Source organism: Penicillium chrysogenum (genome assembly GCF_028827035.1).
Source record: "Penicillium chrysogenum strain IBT 35668 chromosome Unknown utg000004l_segment0_segment0, whole genome shotgun sequence".
Taxonomy (NCBI): domain Eukaryota; kingdom Fungi; phylum Ascomycota; class Eurotiomycetes; order Eurotiales; family Aspergillaceae; genus Penicillium; species Penicillium chrysogenum.
In genome coordinates, this window is record NW_026622752.1 from 2,547,089 (window position 1) to 2,563,646 (window position 16,558).

Below are 16,558 nucleotides of genomic sequence, written 5' to 3' on the forward strand. Positions count from 1 at the left end.
GCGTCACCATCGAACTGGACTAACATGGAAGATCTACTGAGTAAATGAGTGCTCTGCTCCGTTTACTTTATTCTCTGGCGATCTTACTCATTCGTTCTGGACCAACGAGTATCGGATCAGCATCCATGATATGTCTGGTTCTAGAAGTCTCTTGATGTTTACTTCATAGATACGTGGGATCTGTTCCACGATTCTGATTCGACAGCGGTTTCCAAACGGAAGCTGATTCTTTTAGTTGAGAATGGCACCGTCTGGATTTATACGACTCTGGGGTGTCCACTATGAGCGGTATATGCATCGGGAATGACGGTCACTACGCCCTAGGTGTTCATTTCGAAACAGAGACCGAGTCAAAACGGGATAAGTCTGGGTACGATGGTTTTTGGGACACCAACGAAACCCACCCCCATCCAATTGCCCTACGTACAACAGTATTCTCCGGAGATATAATTTTATGTTAGGAATGCGCTAAATATTTACATTGTGCGAGGAGATGGACTAGAGCAACGCGGTTGTCACTGATATCTTTGCTGATCAATCCAGGTTTGTGCTGGACCTAAGGATAAGCCTTTATTTATGTCGGAGGTGACTTTGAGAAACCGAAGGAACAAGTGACCTGGCTGCCAAAAGAACCAAACAATATATGTTTCAGTCTAGCTGGTCGACTTCGGCAATGTGATTATAAAGGAAAAGCCCAGAAAGACGACGGCCTTGTGCTGTTCCTTGCGACATAGGTATGCATTTTGCTTATACCTCATTATCTCTGATTTCAAATAGACCTTGAGCATATACTGTTATCTGTGAGAATGCCGAGGTTATACAATGCCGTCGTGATCGTACCTATAGAGCGCATAAGCTGGGTCTTGAGTCTCACGACTAGTATGAGAAGCCCGAAAGCTGTGGAATATTTTGGTCTCCTGCATGACTTTCAAGTGTAATTCGAGGATTTTCCCTACGAGATCGTCCTAGGTAAACCCAGAAGTTATTCAAGTTACACACTATAAACAGACCCAAGTATACCCGAGAGTGGTGCTCACTCCTTCTAGGATTTCTAGAATTATGAGGAGTCTTTTGAGATAACTGATCACATCGCATTAGTTATATTTCACCATACTAGTGTAGACGCTCTGTTATGTTCCATCAATTATTCGTTGGTCTGAGTTTTATATCTCATGCTATCAAGAAAATGCGTCTGGGAGATCCATCAGAATGCGGCCGGAGGGTGAATTGTGGATTCAGGATTGTTCTGACCGTGACTGGATTTTGTGTACCATGGCTGATGGGGGAGTAGTATGGGTGCCTTCAATCTGATTTCTGCATACCATAAGCTCAACGCAAGCCTACCTAGGTATACCTCCCATCTGGGATGATGGAATGTGCCTTGGGCCAATGCAAGAGAATCACCCGGACATAATCAAGGCTTCCGGCGAGGAAACCAGGACATAAAGAACGGCAATAGCGCCCCTTGGACTGCTATTCTGCGGCGATATATGGATAACCCGGGGTCCTGGGACTTCCAGAGAGCAGATATTGACATGTCGTATGAATGTCAAGCAACGAGACTTCCCACTAGTCATTTGTGCACGCGACGGACAGATTCCTCACAGACCATGGCAATATGTCTGAGATCCGGTATTGTTCAAAGAATGGCAAATACAAAGTGGGTGTATCCATTGTAATCAAAGCATTTCAGCGCTCATATCTCTACATTCTATATCCGAAAACATTGAGACGTGTAGCTGTCGACTGCCACTACAAAAACATACTGTGGCTGGCCGGGCAAACAAAGTTCGGGCTACTCGGATGCAGGACTGACAAAACGGGCCGCCAAGACTACCTACGAACCCCCACGATCCTTCTATGATTGACCTTCTTAAGACCACTCTAGGGCTAGATCACGGAGATTATCTGGTTAACCGCTTTAATTTAGGTAAGAGAAAGCAAAGTCATCGCCTCTGCCGAGATAGGCGATGGGTGGCTTTTGTTTGTCATATGACACGGGCTAACTCAGTGGGATCGGCATTCAGGTAAGAGCTTGTGGATCGTGGATAGGACAATCTCGATGAATTGATATTCATGAGGTCCCTCTTTCTTTCTTCTCAGATCCGCCCGAGATTTCCAGCAGAGGGCCAATCATGCCTAGCGTATCTTGCTTACTTGTTTGATTTTCTTCTTCTGCATCTCGTGCGTCATATCTGGAAAGAGACGTGTTTCAGATTTCCATAGTCTCCCACTAAATCCCAAACCTAGCCTAGGTTGTCCCTGGGGCTGAAAAAGACCGAATAGAACCGACGCTAAGCAAGTGGAGCGGAGTAAAGGGCAAATCTTCCTGTACAACATTGTACGTTGTTAGAAGTATGCCGAAAGTCATCAAACTGCTTACTATGGATAGTTTAATTGGAGGGATCGGCTCGACGAGTTGAATGGGGCTTATGTGCACCCAATAAGAAAGTGGAAGCCGAAATTCTTTTTTTTGATGATCAGACTAGCGTCCTGCGCAAGGCTCAGGCAATTCATTCCCATCATTTTTGATTGGTATGTTCAGCATCGTCGGGCCCAGTATGGAGTAATGGTGCAGCAGTTCCGGTGGTGCCTGGCGGGATGTCCCTTATGCGGCAAACGCCGTTAAAAAGAACTTCCCCTCGTGCCCATTGTTGGGGTGCAAGCCTTTCCTCGGAGAAACCCCGAGGCTGAACGGGGGTGGCTTGATTAGGCAATAGTCTCAATCCACCTGGGCACAGCTGTACGAGGAGGTCAAAGACCAAGGAGAAAGAGAGAGAAATAGGGTAAGAGAGAGAGAGAAAAGTACGAAAAGAAGATATGGTCTAGACCTTAATCTCGGCTTAGTTGCCATGTTGGTCGACGCCCTGGAAGGTCATAGCTATGGTCCCGTGCTGTTGTTCCCAGGAATCTTTTTATCCTTTCGTAATTCGTACTGCGTACATCCCTAGTAGGTACTCTATACCCCGTAGGTACTCCGTACATGTAGCTCACTGCCTCACACCCCTTGCTCCATCGCCAGGAACAAGGTTAGTTATACAAATTGAATCAAACATCCATGGCTCCTTTGTCTTCGGCCCCACTGGACGGGAACAACCGTTGACCCGCCTCGAACCTTGGAAACGATATGGATTTCATTGTTGGAGACATTGTATACAACATAAATAGTACCTGGTAGAATGAAAGAGGAACACAATGCTCCGGACGGATTACGGAGTAAGGGCAGGGGTCTCGATGCGACGTCAAGACGAAAAGGGGAGTTCAGCGCGTTCCCCATATTTTACGCTAGATCATCCGTCTACATTGCCTGACTCGTTAGCGTGACATACCGTCATCGAGCGATTGGCTCATATCGTTGGTCCACCCCGTCAGATCAATGGACTTGCATAGTCGATCCTAATGAGCATTGAGAAATTAAAACGAACTAAAAAAAAAAAATTGACCTACTCACATAGCTAGCCCGACCCTAGTGCATGGACTCCATATGAAACTCCCACACATTGGAAGCGAAGAAGCTCGTACTCCGTACTCCGGAAGCACCAGGAAACTAGCAGGGGGTATGAAAATCACCTCTGCCGTCTCAGCTGATCGGTCAAAATGGTAAAAAGGGTAAAAAAAAGAGGGTCCCAACATTAGCCCGTTATTAACTCCAGACGAGTGTGTTTCCTTGTTAGTCTCCCGGCAGATCCATGGGGGCCTTGCGCAGTGTGTACTTTTGACCTCGCCACATTCCACCCCTTTGGGCTGTCACAGGTTACAGGAAGTGAGCTGGACATGAAAAGGGCAGACGCGAGTAGTAACAAAGCGAATGAAGAATACTGAGCGCCCGCAGGACATTGCCTATATTCTATAGGCGGAATGATGGCTACGGATTCCGATCCTGGTCGATTCCCTGCAGCGGATGTCCGTGCTGGTAGAAGATCTGGCCCACTCTTTACCCCAGATTTGTTGTCACACAAAGGGATATAATAAACGAATAATGGATGAAAAATTTCAACATGGACGGCATGGGGCGCTTAGACCTGATGTGGGAATTGTTCCACGAGAATAGAAGATCTGCCCATTTCGCCCGACGCTTCTCCTTCCCAAAAAGAAAAGAAAAAGAAAAGAAGAAAGCTTCGATAGTGTGGGGAGTGGCTTGTCACAGCTACAATAAAATGGTTCGTGAAGAGTAATATCGCCAACTAATATCTATTAGTAGTACACATCACTCTACCCAAAGGTTCCGGGGACCAGGCATTATCACATCCGGGGTTATTTGTCTTGGCCTAAGCCTCCCAATCAAGGGGGAATGTCTTACAGGTTTTACATCTGGAGTGCATACGGGACTCGTGACGAATCACCCACGTTATTTTAGGAGGAGCATATGTAGCATGTCCCATATTGCATGGATGTACTCTGTAGACTACGCAAGACGAAGCTTCTGGTCCAGAATCGTATTGAAGGACTTGATGGACATGGCCTAGAGGTCGATCCCAACATCCTAACCTTGGAAGGCAACGAGTCACTTGGTGATGTGAAAAAATTTTCAAAAAGAAAAGCAAATAAAACCTAAAACCCCATAATGATGCCCTGGTCAAATTGCTTTTTTTCTTGGACTTCTTCACTGCAAATCAGGACATAGATCCAACATGCTTGGCTCCCCCGCATAGAAAGTTTATAAGGGGACAAATACGGAGTATGGAGTAGAATATGTAGAATATGTACGGAGTAGAATCAGTTGGAATATTTATTAATTGATTTTTTATTTATTTTTAAATGGCTCAGATGGGCCAAATGGCCCAAATGGCTTAAATATTAAAGAGAAAGACTCCGTAATGGATTATAATTTATAGGCTAATGCGTAGCTAGTAACTAATGTAGCCTAGGTTCTTATTACGCATTTGATTTACCCAAGCCTTATACCCTACCTAGTAGACTCTGTATATATTAATATCCTTAATACCCTTCAGATCAGGCTAGTTTCCCCCTCTTCTTTATTTTGCTGGATTTTCTACAGAAAAAAAAAGTGTATTGTCTGATCACACGCACTGTGGTGGACCAAGCACATTTTCCCGTACTAAGTTCCCCCTCCATTTATACCCGACAGCCCCCCCTCTCGTCAGCAGAGCGCATCTAGGCTCTTATCGGATGCCCTTCCTTCAATGTTGTCCATGCATACCTCATTCTTCACACATCCGGATTTGAATGACTCTGAGATTCGGGAGAGCCACGACCGGTCGGATATACCTTCATTAGGAATCCGCGGCTCCGTCATCCGAGGCAGCACATCCAGCGCCAGCACCGGTGTTAGCACCGATGACGCTTCGGTCGATTCATTGGATTGGAATGGCGAGTCGCCGTTGGTGGACCAAGACCAAGAGCAGGTGAAGGGATATTCGCATTTTGAATCAGCACAATTGGATGATATTATGGAGATCCCCAAGGTGGAGGAACTGGAAGAAGTCGACGATGACCTGTTGAATATCAAACCGGCGGATGTGGAGTCGGGCGCTCCCGCTGTTCCACGGAAACGTGGTCGCCCACGTAAACATCCGCTGCCAGCTCCCGGAGGTCAGGCCAAGATCACTAAAGGTCGTTCCAAGACTGGTTGTATAACCTGTCGGAGGAGAAAGAAGAAGTGTGACGAGACAAAGCCTTCGTGAGTTGTGTGTATTTCCGCCAGATTGTCTTTATCTGACCGAGGATAGTTGTCTAAACTGCCAGAAGAATGCGGTCGTCTGCGAAGGCTACCCACTCAAGGAGATCTGGAAGAGTGGAAGACAGAGACAGGCTGATGGTAGGTGCATTATATATTTTGATTCTGGCTGTTCTTGATGCACTAACATCGTCTTCTTTCCAATAGCTCGATCCCAGTCTCTTACAGCCGTGCCGCGCAGTTTACCCCTCCTCATCGACGGCATCGAAACGGATATCGACCGTCGCTTTTTGGACCATTTTGTGTACGGTTTCAGTCGCGTGCTGACACTCATCAACGATGATTCCAATCCCTTCAAGGAGATTCTTCTCCCGATGGCGACACAACACAGGGGGCTGATGCATTCATTAATGTGCTTGTCCGGATCGCATCTCTCAGGTCTGGATCCCGAACCAAAGCTGAAGGAGCGAAAGTACTTTCATTTCCACCACGCTATCCAAGATTTGAAAGATAATATCAATGCATCATCATCAGCCAAGAGCCCCGACAAGGATGATCTGCTAGTCGAGGACCCGATCATCGCATCCACCATCGCCCTCAGCTTGAACACCATCTGCGAAGGCGAAACCAACGGCGAATACCGACCGCACATGGATGCCGCTCGGTACTTGCTGTTGTCACAGCAGCCACGGAACGAAAAGTTCCGCCAGTTTATCGTCGAGTTCTTCCAGTACCACGACGTCTCAAACTCCCTCACCTCGCTTGACCGCCGTCCCAACCTCTTACACAACGACCTGCACATGCCCAACTTCGTACCCGGCGTATCAGCGGGGATGTTTGTCGGTGTATTCGATGGTCTCTTCAACTACATCTCGGAGATAACCAAGCTCCGCGACCGTATCCGCGAACGCTTCAACGAGGGCTATGAGCCAGCCGTGGACTACCAGACACTGAGCGAGGCAGTTTCCATCGATATGGCCATCCGCACCTGGGAGACCTCCCACGAGCCCGACACGCCGAACTGGTGCCTGGCCCAGCTATACCGCCAGTCAACCTGGGTATACCTGTACCGGACGATCCGGCACTCGCGACCGAGCGATAAGATTGCGCAGGTCGTCGACGACGGGCTTGGCTACATGGACCAACTCCCACAGGATGCGTCCGCTTTCAGTATTGTGCTCATGCCGCTGTTCCTGCTTGGTTGTTCTGCGTTCCTGCCGGAACAGCGCGAACGTGTTACGCAGGGCTTCGAGAATCTCAAGTCCTACTCGAACCTGCGCAATATCGAGCCTGCTTACAAGGTCGTTGCACGGGTTTGGGAGATCATGGATACCCGAATGCAGGATAGTTGGGACTGGGAAAAGATCATACGTGACATGAATATGGATTTCTTGATTACTTGAATATCCTCTTCTCCTATATGCCTTCTTTCTCTTTCTCCCTCCCCTTGCTCTTCTGATACCCTGTTATTTTCTATTGACTCTACCTTGTTTACTTTCTTTTCTCCTTGTTGATTATTCCCGTCTTGGACAGGGGCTTCTTCGCCTTGTCCCATATCGAGGGGACACGATGATCACCCCTCAGGCGAGGCTGTATCATGCGGCGTTCTGATTTTATTGTTATTGTGACTGATGATTATGCATTTGTATCTGCATCTCGGAGGGGTGTTACTATTATGTTTGCGTTTGCGTTTGCGTTGGCATCTGCTTTGCTTTGCTTTTTTCTTTCGGCTTGCGACCATCGGTGCGCCGCGGACTCTCCAAGTCCAGGGCGTATTCTCTGGCTGCATTGCATGGCCCAATATAGGCGCCAATCCGGTCCTTCGAAAAAGCCTCCCGATTCGAAGAAGAAAAGCAAAAAAGGAAAGAAAAAAAGGGACAAGTTGGTGTTATTTTTGTGGAGTGATGTCGACCTCGGGAGTGGCCGACTGGACGATCTCATGAGTGGATGGAGGGCGTTCTTGTCTTGGAGGAATGTGACTTGGTCTGGTCTTATTTGGTTTAGGTGGTTGTATATATTCGGATTTCCCTTGGGGTTTCTTGCGTGGAATAGGAACTGGGTCTTCATTCTTGTACAGTATCGGGTTTGTCTATTTCTTTCTAGATGTGTTAAGGAGGATCACAGAGTCTAGATTGGGAACCTGTGTCTCCTTTATTACTTTGTCCTGTCACGGGCTGTCTAGGTGCATCCTTGACTATAACGCAGCCAGATTAATGCTCTTGCGGATAACTCGGGATATAAACCCTTCTGATGCACCTATAACAGATAACAGGCCCCCGACAGCTCGTTTATGCCCTCGTTTACTCGTTTATGCAACCACGTTGCTGCGGGGTCCACGGGCGACAGGCCAATAGCGTTAAATTGTTAAATTGTTAAATTCGGAGACTTAAGTATAGTCCGGGGTAGGAAAATTAATCTCCTCGGCCTAAATTGCTCAGGAGAATTGCATCTGATATCGGACTAGTCCCTAGCCGTCCCATTCAGTTTTCTCTTTTTGGCATCCCGGGATCATCATCCTGCAGTCATCCCATCCCATCTACATGCAAACTCGAGTCCACCTGCATAGCACATCCGAACAGGGGAGTCTTGTATAGGATAACAGGATATGACTTGCTATATGACTCGCACCCAGTCTCGGCACACCGGCAGAATCCACCATGGAGAAAGACGAGATCATCGCCGAATTGAGCGCAAAGCAAACGGGTCTCCCTACAGATGTGAAAGATGTTGCATATAACCTCTCTCTGCGCGCCGTAAACCCAGTATGCATCAAAGTCAGCAACTTGTCACTCGAAGTCAATACCACCCCACCAATATGGGAGACCTCGCCACCACAGGTCTGGCAGCGCTTGCGGGGTCAAAGGCCTTCAAGAACCAGCAAGACAGTCCTGGACAACGTATCCGCCTCCATGCCAAGCGGTAGCCTTACCGCCATAATCGGAAGCAGTGGCTCAGGCAAGACCTCCCTACTCAATCTAATGGCCAACCGAATGAGTCTCTCTCGAGCCAACACACGCGGAACAACAACTTTCAACGATAACCCCGACATCGCCCGCATTTGCAGCGCCTACGTTATGCAAGAAGATGTCCTTATCCCGACGCTAACAGTCCGCGAGACCCTACGCTATTCGGCAGACCTCCGCCTCCCGCCACCAACAACTTCAGAAGAGCGCCACGCAATCGTGGAACAGGTTATCCTCGAACTGGGCCTAAAAGAGTGTGCTAACACTCGTATCGGAACGACAGCCCATAAGGGCTGCAGTGGCGGCGAGAAAAGACGCACCAGTATCGGCGTGCAGCTCCTAGCTAATCCATCTGTGCTTTTCTGCGACGAGCCGACGACCGGTTTGGATGCTACCAGTGCCTACCAGATTATCAGGACTCTGAAGCGTCTTGCGCTGGATGGCAGGACGGTCATTGTCTCGATTCATGCGCCGCGCTCTGAGATTTGGAGTCTTTTTGATAGCGTCGTGCTATTAGCCAGGGGAGCGGCGGTTTATAGTGGTTCTCTGGAAGGGTCCTTGGTGCACTTTGAGGAGTGCGGACATGTTCTTCCGCCGTTCGTCAACCCGGCGGAGTTTTTGATCGACCTTGCTGCCATTGATAATCGGACGGAGGAGCTTGAGGCTGCTTCGAACCTTCGTGTTGAGCGACTGAGGGATGTGTGGCGGTCGAAGCAGACTGTAGCTTCAGACACGGGGGCAGAAGGCAAACGAAAAGAGGAGACACCGAGACCTGGGGTCGGTAACTTTGAGACCGGAGCTGTGAAGCAGGTCTCATTTCGCCGACAGTTCCGCGTCCTGACATCTCGCACTTTCAAGACTACCATTCGTGACCCGATGGGTGTTGCTGGTAGTCTTCTTGAAGCCGTTGGAATGGCTGTCATAAATGGATGGATATTCCTGCAACTCGACGAAAGCCAGGCAGGGATTCGCTCGCGGCAAGGCAGTCTATATACTGCTAGCAGCTTAAACGGCTATCTCATTCTGCTGTACGAGACATACCGACTGACCATTGACATCCGCCTGTTTGACCGTGAACGCAATGAGGGCGTCGTTAGTGTGCCAGCTTTCCTGCTCAGTCGACGAGCAGCTCGGTTACCATTGGAGGACCTTCCCGTGCCGTTGATTTTCTCTCTCATCTTCTACTTCATGGTGGGATACCGTCTCGATCCGGGACAGTTCTTTGTCTTCTTCGTCCTCACCCTCCTCACGCACTATATTGCCGTAACATTTGCTGCGGTGGCCATTAGTGTATCACGGAGCTTCCCTGGAGCTAGTCTGGTAGCAAACCTATCCTTCACACTGCAATCCTTTGCGTGTGGATACTTTGTCCAGTCTAACCAGATCCCGGTCTACGTGAGGTGGTTGAAGTGGTGTGCCTACACCTTCTACATCTTTGGGGCTCTATGTGCAAACGAGTTTATCGGACCCAATGGCTCAGGACCGGGACAGTTCTACGCCTGTCCATATTCCGATGACCCTCTGCACCCGGCCTGCAAGCAATATACCGGGCGCTATATTATGGAAAGCCTAGGAATGCCGTCCAACTGGATCTGGCGGCCTATCGTGGTGTTAATCGCGTTTGTCGTTGGTCACTATCTCTTCGCCGGTCTGTTGCTCCAATACAACCGCTTAGCCATAGATGTTGCGCAAGCACGAAGAACTGAAGGAGACCCAAGTGGCGGAAAGTCTAAGCTCGCTATTCGCCCAACAGAGGAGGCGCGCAAGGTGGCAATATCGCTTGACAAGTACGCGTTGGATATTCGAAAGCGACAATACCCCTGGGAGGCCGCGAGAACACTACAGATTCTGAGACCCATTACCGCTGAATTTCAGTCGGGAGAGCTGAACATCATCATGGGCCCATCTGGAAGTGGTAAAACATCACTGCTCAACTCCATAGCCCACCGACTGCACGGGTCCGTAGGGACACAGTACCGCGTCCATGGAAATATGCTATACAACGGCGCCGTACCCTCGGAGAGTGTGATCCGCTCAGTGACATCCTTCGTAACGCAAGACGACGACGCACTGATGCCCTCGCTGACCGTCCGAGAGAGTCTACGATTTGCTGCAGGTCTACGCCTCCCAACTTGGATGTCACGCGAAGAGAAAAACCGACGCGCAGAAGAGATCCTCTATAAAATGGGACTGAAGGAATGCGCCGACAACCTCATCGGCAGCGACCTCATCAAAGGCATCAGCGGCGGCGAGAAGCGGCGCGTAACAATCGCAATCCAAATCCTCACAGACCCCAAAGTCCTCCTCCTCGACGAGCCAACCTCCGGTCTCGACGCCTTCACAGCAATGTCCATAATCGAGCTCCTTCATAGCCTCGCCGCCGAAGGCCGCACTCTGATCCTTACCCTCCACCAATCCCGCTCAGACCTATTCACTCACTTCTCCCAAGTCCTCCTCCTAGCCCGCGGCGGCTACCCCGTCTACGCAGGTCCCGGGACGCAGATGCTCGCGCACTTCGCCGAGCAGGGCCACGAGTGTCCACGCACAACCAACCCAGCAGACTTCGTCCTAGATCTCATCACGGTTGATCTCCAGCAAGTAGACCGTGAACTCGTCACGCGCAAGCGTGTGCAGGGCCTAATTTCCTGCTGGCAAGCCAACCCTCTCGAACTAGGGCTAGACCGACAGACGTCGCAGATTGCCACGCCTGCGGAACTGGGGAGTCTTAAGCGCCAGATGCTGCCATTCCGCGTTACATTCCCTCTGGTACTGCACCGCTCCGTTGTCAACTTCTGGCGCCAGCCGCCGCTGGTTATGGCGCGGTCGATGCAGATCCCAGGCATAGCGATTATCATGGCGCTTTTCTTCGCGCCGCTGAAGAATGATTACGCGGCTGTTCAATCACGTATGGGATTTATTCAAGAGTTCGCGGCATTGTACTTTGTTGGTAAGTTTACTCCATTTTCTCCGATCTCTCTTCGCTGGATGTCCCTTTTATATATATGTTATGCTAATCCCCCAAACAGGTATGCTCCAAAACATCGCAATTTACCCTAGCGAACGCGACGTCTTCTACCGCGAAGAAGCAGACAACTGCTACACAGCCTCGACATTCATTCTCAGCTACACCGCAATCGAAATCCCATTCGAGATAGTCTCATCCCTAATCTTCGGGGCGTTAGCTGCCTTCGCAGACAACCTGCAGCGCACGGCAACGATGTTCCTAATCAGTGCATTCAACTGCTTCTGCATAATCAGCTGCGGCGAGTCGGTGGGCATAATGTTCTGCACGCTGTTCTCGCACGTAGGCTTCGCCGTCAACGTGACTTCCATCCTGCTCTCCATCTCGACCATCCTCGGCGGCGTCATGAGTCTGAATGTCAACGATGTGCTGCAGGCGCTGAACCATCTCTCGCCAATTAAGTACGCTATTGCTAATCTGGCGCCATATTCAATGCATGGTCAGGTGTTTCACTGCTCCGATGCTCAGAGGCTTGCTAATGGGCGTTGTCCTGTTGAGTCTGGTGAGCAGGTGCTTCAGCTATACAATCTCGATAAGAGTGGGCCGATGAATGTTATGGCGTTGGGGGTTTGTACGATTGTATATCGGGTTGTTGCTTATTTGTTTCTTAAGGCTATGAGATCGCATAGGCTTATGGAGAAGTGGCGGGAGTGGCGGGCTCAAAGGAAGGCTAGGTAGCTTTTCTTTTTGTTATTTTTGTACTTTCCTTAAATTGAGATACCCTGCAGTCTGCTTTCTTTTTCGGATATCTACATATATACCGGATCTTAGGCCGCGCGACATAGCTTTCCCTTTCCGTTTTAGTGCCCCGAGCCGCTTTTTGATCACTGAGTAAAACTCGGTTGCTTCTCGTGAAAGTGCGGGAACTTTGGTAGGTATAGGGACTTTGTATCTAGTGCACTAATGGAGTGTTGGTTATACTTCACTTGCTGAAGGGGTTCCTTATTATTGTCAGACATGTCTATTTTTGGCATTGAAGCAGAACACTGGCTACCGTCTATCGAGCGTGCTAGTCATTACATCAACTTGGCTTCGTTGAAGGTTGAAGTCAAGGAATGAAGATCACTGCGTCCTCTGAATGAATACACTAAAGGAACAATGTAGCTTGACCACTACAAGTGGAGAAAGAGAACCGTTGATCAATGATTTCCGTACTGGGCTCCCAGTTTATCATTCACATCAATTCTCTCTTCAAGCGATGTCTTTGCACCATCGTTTGCCTAGTTAATCACCACTTCCTTCTATTGCCCGTACGATGGTTCGTATTTTGATCCGTAGCCCCATCGGGTTCACTAAGAAGTTCTTATATTATAGAGCTTACAAGGAACTAAAACACAGATTGCCACCCTAGTTTCAGTCCAGAGGCGTAGTCCTATAGTCGTTATTGAGAATTATATCAGGTCTGAGCTCGGAGGCAAGCGAGCAGCCTATTTCTCTGCTTGCTCCCCTTGTTGCTGCGTCCCTGTCACACGTATAGCTTGGGAGTCCTCCTTCTCTTTCCGATTCATCGCCCGCCAAATAACAAATAAGAAGAAAAATACGAGAATATAAAAAGTGATGGAACGATAATAGCGACATGAGTCTACATCACAGTATTGACGGCAGATAGGATACAACACCATGAGGGGAGATGCGAGAAGACCAATTGTGACGCTATTAATTACAGGATTAGAATCGCGAAAGTGTTTATTACTAGAGATAGAGACGTACTAGACCGGATGCTGATAGTACCCCATCTTTTGTAACATGAGCTCGGGGAGGCCAAGAGGGGGGATAGGGCGGTTGTCCATTGCATCAGATGCAGAAGGGGGGACAGAGATTTCGCCCATAATGAGGTTATGCACAGAAGTGGAGTGAAAATGAAGTCAAGTTACCTCCAGGGCTGCGTGGTCAACGCTTATTTAAGGCGCCATTAAGAAACCAAAGGAAAAGAAACAAAAAAGAGAAGAAGAAAACAGCCATCCCTGGACCCACCTTAAGTGGAGCATGCTAGACGAAGTCCAGTTTGCGTCTTTGTACTCGTTATACTCGTAGCATCTATACTGCGAAGTCCTAACACTAACAAACCGGTTTCCATCATACCTACTTCTTAGTGTTTTGCAGAGGACATTGCGATATGTCTGTCATAGATATAGGAATCTCATATTCTAGACCTCGAAGAGAGACCTCACTGACGGGGAACACACTTAGAGAAGGACATAAACTCTAATGTACTCCGTATGCCATAAATATCTAAGCCTTAATGACCTATACCTGCCTCTGATACAACGCTACTACGCCGCCGCTAAATCGAGTTCAATCGCGCCACTGCACGACTCACAGAACAACAGACTGGAAAATACCCATACCCCGAGCGCTCACAACGATCATCTGTGCTGCGAAATACTCAGTGAGCAGGAGTCTGAGCGCCCTAATAAAGCGGCTGGCCTAAAATCCGGTACATACACCACATATGTATGTACGCTAGACTCGACCATATCTTGATAGTGAATGTCTTAAAGAAACAATCAAAAGGTTGAAGCTAAGCCCATTGTGTTCACTAGGGCATACTAACATGTCTGAGATCGACATAGCAAGCACTGTGGCTCTGGTGTATACACAAATCAACTTTGGAAGGTGCAGGTGAAAAGGAAGACAAACCCCAGTAGTAGTGACCCAGCAGCAGGTGGCCTAGTGGTAACATGCTTCGTCATGTGTACCACGAGGGAAGTGCCTAAGATCTTCCACTATCTGACTGCTCCGGTTCGACTCCGGTCGTTCTCGAATTGTCATCTCTCTTTTTTTTTTCCTTCCCTTCATCCTCTTTTTCTATCCTAGAGGTGTTCAGAGCCTCATGTCATAGTTGGTGCCTGAGGCAATAAGGCCCCACCTAGCTGATACCTAGCTCTTTCCCTCTCTTTCCTTTATTCCTTGTCCTTTTCACCTAATACACTGACAGCCCTGGAGCTCTGAGATCCTTTGTTAACTGAATTCACAAACAAATGCCACATCTTATGCCACTTTGCCCACAAACCTTAACCATTCCATATGGAGACCAACACTTCGGCTACTTCTGAATGTCCTCAGACATACCAAGGATATAAACCATGGATATCCTTTCAGCTCATACTTTGGGCAACTTTATATATAAGAGATCATATACTAGCCCAGTGTTGGCAGCAATAACCTAAATCTAGATCTACTTGGTCTTGATGCCCTCCAAATTTCGAGGCCTAGACGCCTTGGCTCCCAATCATTATTCCTAAAAAGAATGATAGAGAAACTCTGTGATATTCCCGAGGTCCCTACTGTGGCATTAAGACACCCAGTTTGAACAGAGGCAACACCGACTTAGGCTTGAGGTTACCTAGGTACTCATACATGCTCAACTCATACATAGTCACGTGACCACTTATACTCATTGGGCATCAAGTTCTGCGAGGGACAACAAAAAGAAACACATCGTTGACTAATACGGAAGCTTGACGTCGTGTCAAATATGACCTGCCACGTTGATCTCCGATAATGGACGGTGAAGCCTGTGACTCACAGTTCTTCCCGAAAGCACCCGGTCTACTGTAAAGGCAACACCCAATTCACCCTGTATGCTAAATACATACTGTTTCTGTTCAATGAGAATAGAGATGGCAGGAGTAAATCCCCACCCTTTAACGCTGGTTCTAGACCGCGCAACCAAGAATTAAGCCCTGCCGATTGAAAGCCGGTTAATCTTGGCAGGTGGCGATATTTGGACTAAACGGCAAAAGAGGGGGAAAAACTTTAAGCATAACCCCACCCATTGGATGGAAATAACCTTAATAATCAGCTTCTTAAGTCAGCCGGTTCGCCCCCATCAGTTCTTCCCAGACATTTAACCGAATCGATTTCCACGGTTGATGACGAGTGGTTCATCCAGGTATCGAATGTCGCCTCTCAATAGGAACAGTCCTGACAGACATTGTTCGCTAAACGTGAATGGATAACTCGGCACTTGTGTACCTGTGTACCTGTGTACCTGTCTGTGATCGCTACGTACCTGCTCCATGAGTCCCCACGTGTACATCGTGCGTTGTACATGGATCTATAGCCCTATGACGAAAGTACTATGATAGAATCACACTAAAACCTGAGTAATAACAACACTCGTTAAAGTGTTAGCAGCTAAAACCGCTGATCAAAGGCAAATTAATCCGACTTCGTCCTTTAAAGGAAAAACATCCAGCAAATCAGATCGAGGCTTCCAGGCGGAAATCTCGAATCGAAAATCTTGAAAGCCACTTCCCAAGGTTAACCCCTCAGTGGGCACTAAAACAGCATCCGACCATCCGACTGGCGGAGGATCGACGTTCTGTGCAACGGGCTTGCGGTGTGGAGCCGGATCTACGAATGGGAGATTTTCGTGTTGTGTCAAGGGCCCTGTCTATCGTTTGTTCTAGATCGTGATTATACTTGTTCTTTGTTCTTGGTGTTCCACATATTCCCTTCATACTGATTATGATTTGTGACCATCTTCGGGGATTTTACCGGTTTATGCCTTTGCTCGTGCTCGAGTCTTGCTCGGGGCTCTTTTTCGTTCTCTTAACTAGCTTTTTCATTTTTCATTTTTTTCCTAGTTGTGGCTTGAAAAGTTGATGTAATACTTGAAAAAGGTTTGAAGTAAAGATCGTTTATATTCGTGTATGTCCAAGATCTGATGATCATTTGTCTATTCGCAAGTCTTGTCTATTTCTCTCCCACACCGTATATATATAACTCCCATTTCCCATTGAATCCAAGTGTGGAGGGTATTTCCGAAAAACCGTAAGAAATCATAGCTCGTGACGAGACATCCTGCCCCAGCGGGAATCAACCTGCTGTTGATGGGGAGAAGACATGTCGAATCAACCGAACATGTTGCATAACAAAAAAATCACCAATCTCATCTTAAAAAAAGGCATCACCATCTGGGGCGATGTA

At 48.2% G+C, this 16,558-nt stretch overlaps 2 protein-coding genes across 2 annotated transcripts; both read left to right on the plus strand.

Moving 5' to 3' along the window:
• Window positions 1-5,153: 5,153 nt before the first annotated feature.
• N7489_006910 (Zn(II)2Cys6 transcription factor) lies at window positions 5,154-7,041 on the plus strand (the record flags this gene model as incomplete). The annotated part of the gene is made up of 3 exons (XM_056712660.1): window positions 5,154-5,641; window positions 5,691-5,779; window positions 5,846-7,041. The coding sequence occupies 3 exons, from the start codon at window positions 5,154-5,156 to the stop codon at window positions 7,039-7,041; spliced, it is 1,773 nt and encodes a 590-aa protein (XP_056566375.1).
• Window positions 7,042-8,295: 1,254 nt separating this feature from the next.
• N7489_006911 (putative ABC efflux transporter) lies at window positions 8,296-12,301 on the plus strand (the record flags this gene model as incomplete). The annotated part of the gene is made up of 2 exons (XM_056712661.1): window positions 8,296-11,548; window positions 11,628-12,301. 2 exons carry the CDS (start codon window positions 8,296-8,298, stop codon window positions 12,299-12,301), a joined length of 3,927 nt encoding a protein of 1,308 aa, XP_056566376.1.
• Between the last annotated feature and the right edge of the window lie 4,257 nt (window positions 12,302-16,558).